Below are 1,507 nucleotides of genomic sequence, written 5' to 3' on the forward strand. Positions count from 1 at the left end.
AGACAGAGACAGAGAGAGAGACAGAGACAGAGAGAGAGAGACAGAGACAGAGAGAGAGAGACAGAGAGAGAGAGAGAGAGACAGAGAGAGAGAAAGAGAGAGAGAGAGAGACAGAGACAGAGAGAGAGAGAGACAGAGAGAGAGAGACAGAGAGAGAGACAGAGAGAGAGACAGAGAGAGACAGAGACAGAGAGAGAGACAGAGAGAGAGAGAGACAGAGAGAGAGAGACAGAGAGAGAGAGACAGAGAGAGAGAGAGAGAGAGAGAGAGAGATTGGGTACTAACAGGATATTGGGAAAGGTCTCTTGAAGAAGATAGAATTTGAACTGGGTTGGGAGAAGGGAGAGCACCCAGGCATGGGAAATAGCTGATATAAAGGCAAGTAAAAAGGAATTGAAGTGCTCTGTTCATGGAAAAGTAAATAAGTCAATGTTATTGGATAATAGAATATGTGGAGAGGAAAGTAATATATCAGAAGGCTGAAAAGATAGGAAGGGGCCAGGATATGAAGAGCTTTAAATGCCAAGTAAAGGAGTTTATTTTTACTACTGAGGGTAAGAGGAAACTTCTGAAGTTTTCTTGATCCTTAAAACAACCCTGGTAGGTAACTGTTGATATTAACCCCATTTTGCAGATAAAAACTGAGTCTTGTGAGATTAAATGACCTACCAGGATCACACAGGTGGTAAATGTCTCAGGCAGGATTTGAAGTCAGGTATTCCTGACTTGTGCAAGTTCAGCTCTATCTTGCTATCTTGCTACGAAATTACCATAGGAAGCAAATGAAACAACATATGTAAAGTGCATTTTGTATATACCTATTTCTATGTATTATTTTCCCCTGACAGAATATAAGCTCCTTGAGGGCAAGTTTTATTTCATGTTTATTTTTGCATTTCTCAGTTCCTAGCAGTGCCTGGCACATGAATGGTGTTTAATAAATGACTGATCCTTTGAAACTTTTGCAAACCTTAAAGTTTACATTAAAAAGCCAGCTATTATGAATAGCTACCTCATTAATAAAACGTTTTCTGGGGGAAAACAATGGGATTTCAACATTAGGATGATGAAAGGAGGTGTTCATTCTCTCTTTCTCAGGAACCCACGATCCTTACCCGTGTGTGGCAGTACCCGGAGCACCAAGTGGTGTTGATGCTGACGCAGAATTCACATTCTTCTCTCTCCACTGAAATGGTGATGTTGGTCAGCATACAGCCATTGCTGCAAATTGCTTTCCAACAAAAGAAGAGGACATAAAACCGAGCTGTCTTCATCCTGCTATGGGTAATAAAGCAGAGATATTGGACTAAATCATTTCTCAAATTCCTTCCATCTCCATCTATGATCAGACTACCCAAAAGGCAAGGCTGAGCTTATTCCCAAAGAGGAGCTGAAAGCCATTAATCCCTTAGAGAAATATCCTAATAAATTTAGTTCGAGTCTTAGAACCTGAAAATCCATGAATTCTCTCAAAAATAGACAATAAAAATGTAGCTTTTGAGACTTA

At 40.1% G+C, this 1,507-nt stretch overlaps 1 protein-coding gene across 1 annotated transcript in view; it reads right to left on the reverse strand.

Annotated features, from left to right (window-relative positions):
• Positions 1-1,274, reverse strand: part of FSHB (follicle stimulating hormone subunit beta) — a 6,405-nt gene extending 5,131 nt beyond the window's left edge. Inside the window, exon 1 of the mRNA XM_072621567.1 lies at positions 1,116-1,274. Coding sequence (XP_072477668.1) covers positions 1,116-1,274 — 159 coding nt within the window. The remainder of the gene's footprint in view (positions 1-1,115) is intronic.
• Positions 1,275-1,507: the final 233 nt, after the last annotated feature.

The sequence above is a fragment of the Notamacropus eugenii genome, chromosome 6 (genome assembly GCF_028372415.1).
Source record: "Notamacropus eugenii isolate mMacEug1 chromosome 6, mMacEug1.pri_v2, whole genome shotgun sequence".
NCBI classification, from domain to species: Eukaryota; Metazoa; Chordata; class Mammalia; order Diprotodontia; family Macropodidae; genus Notamacropus; species Notamacropus eugenii.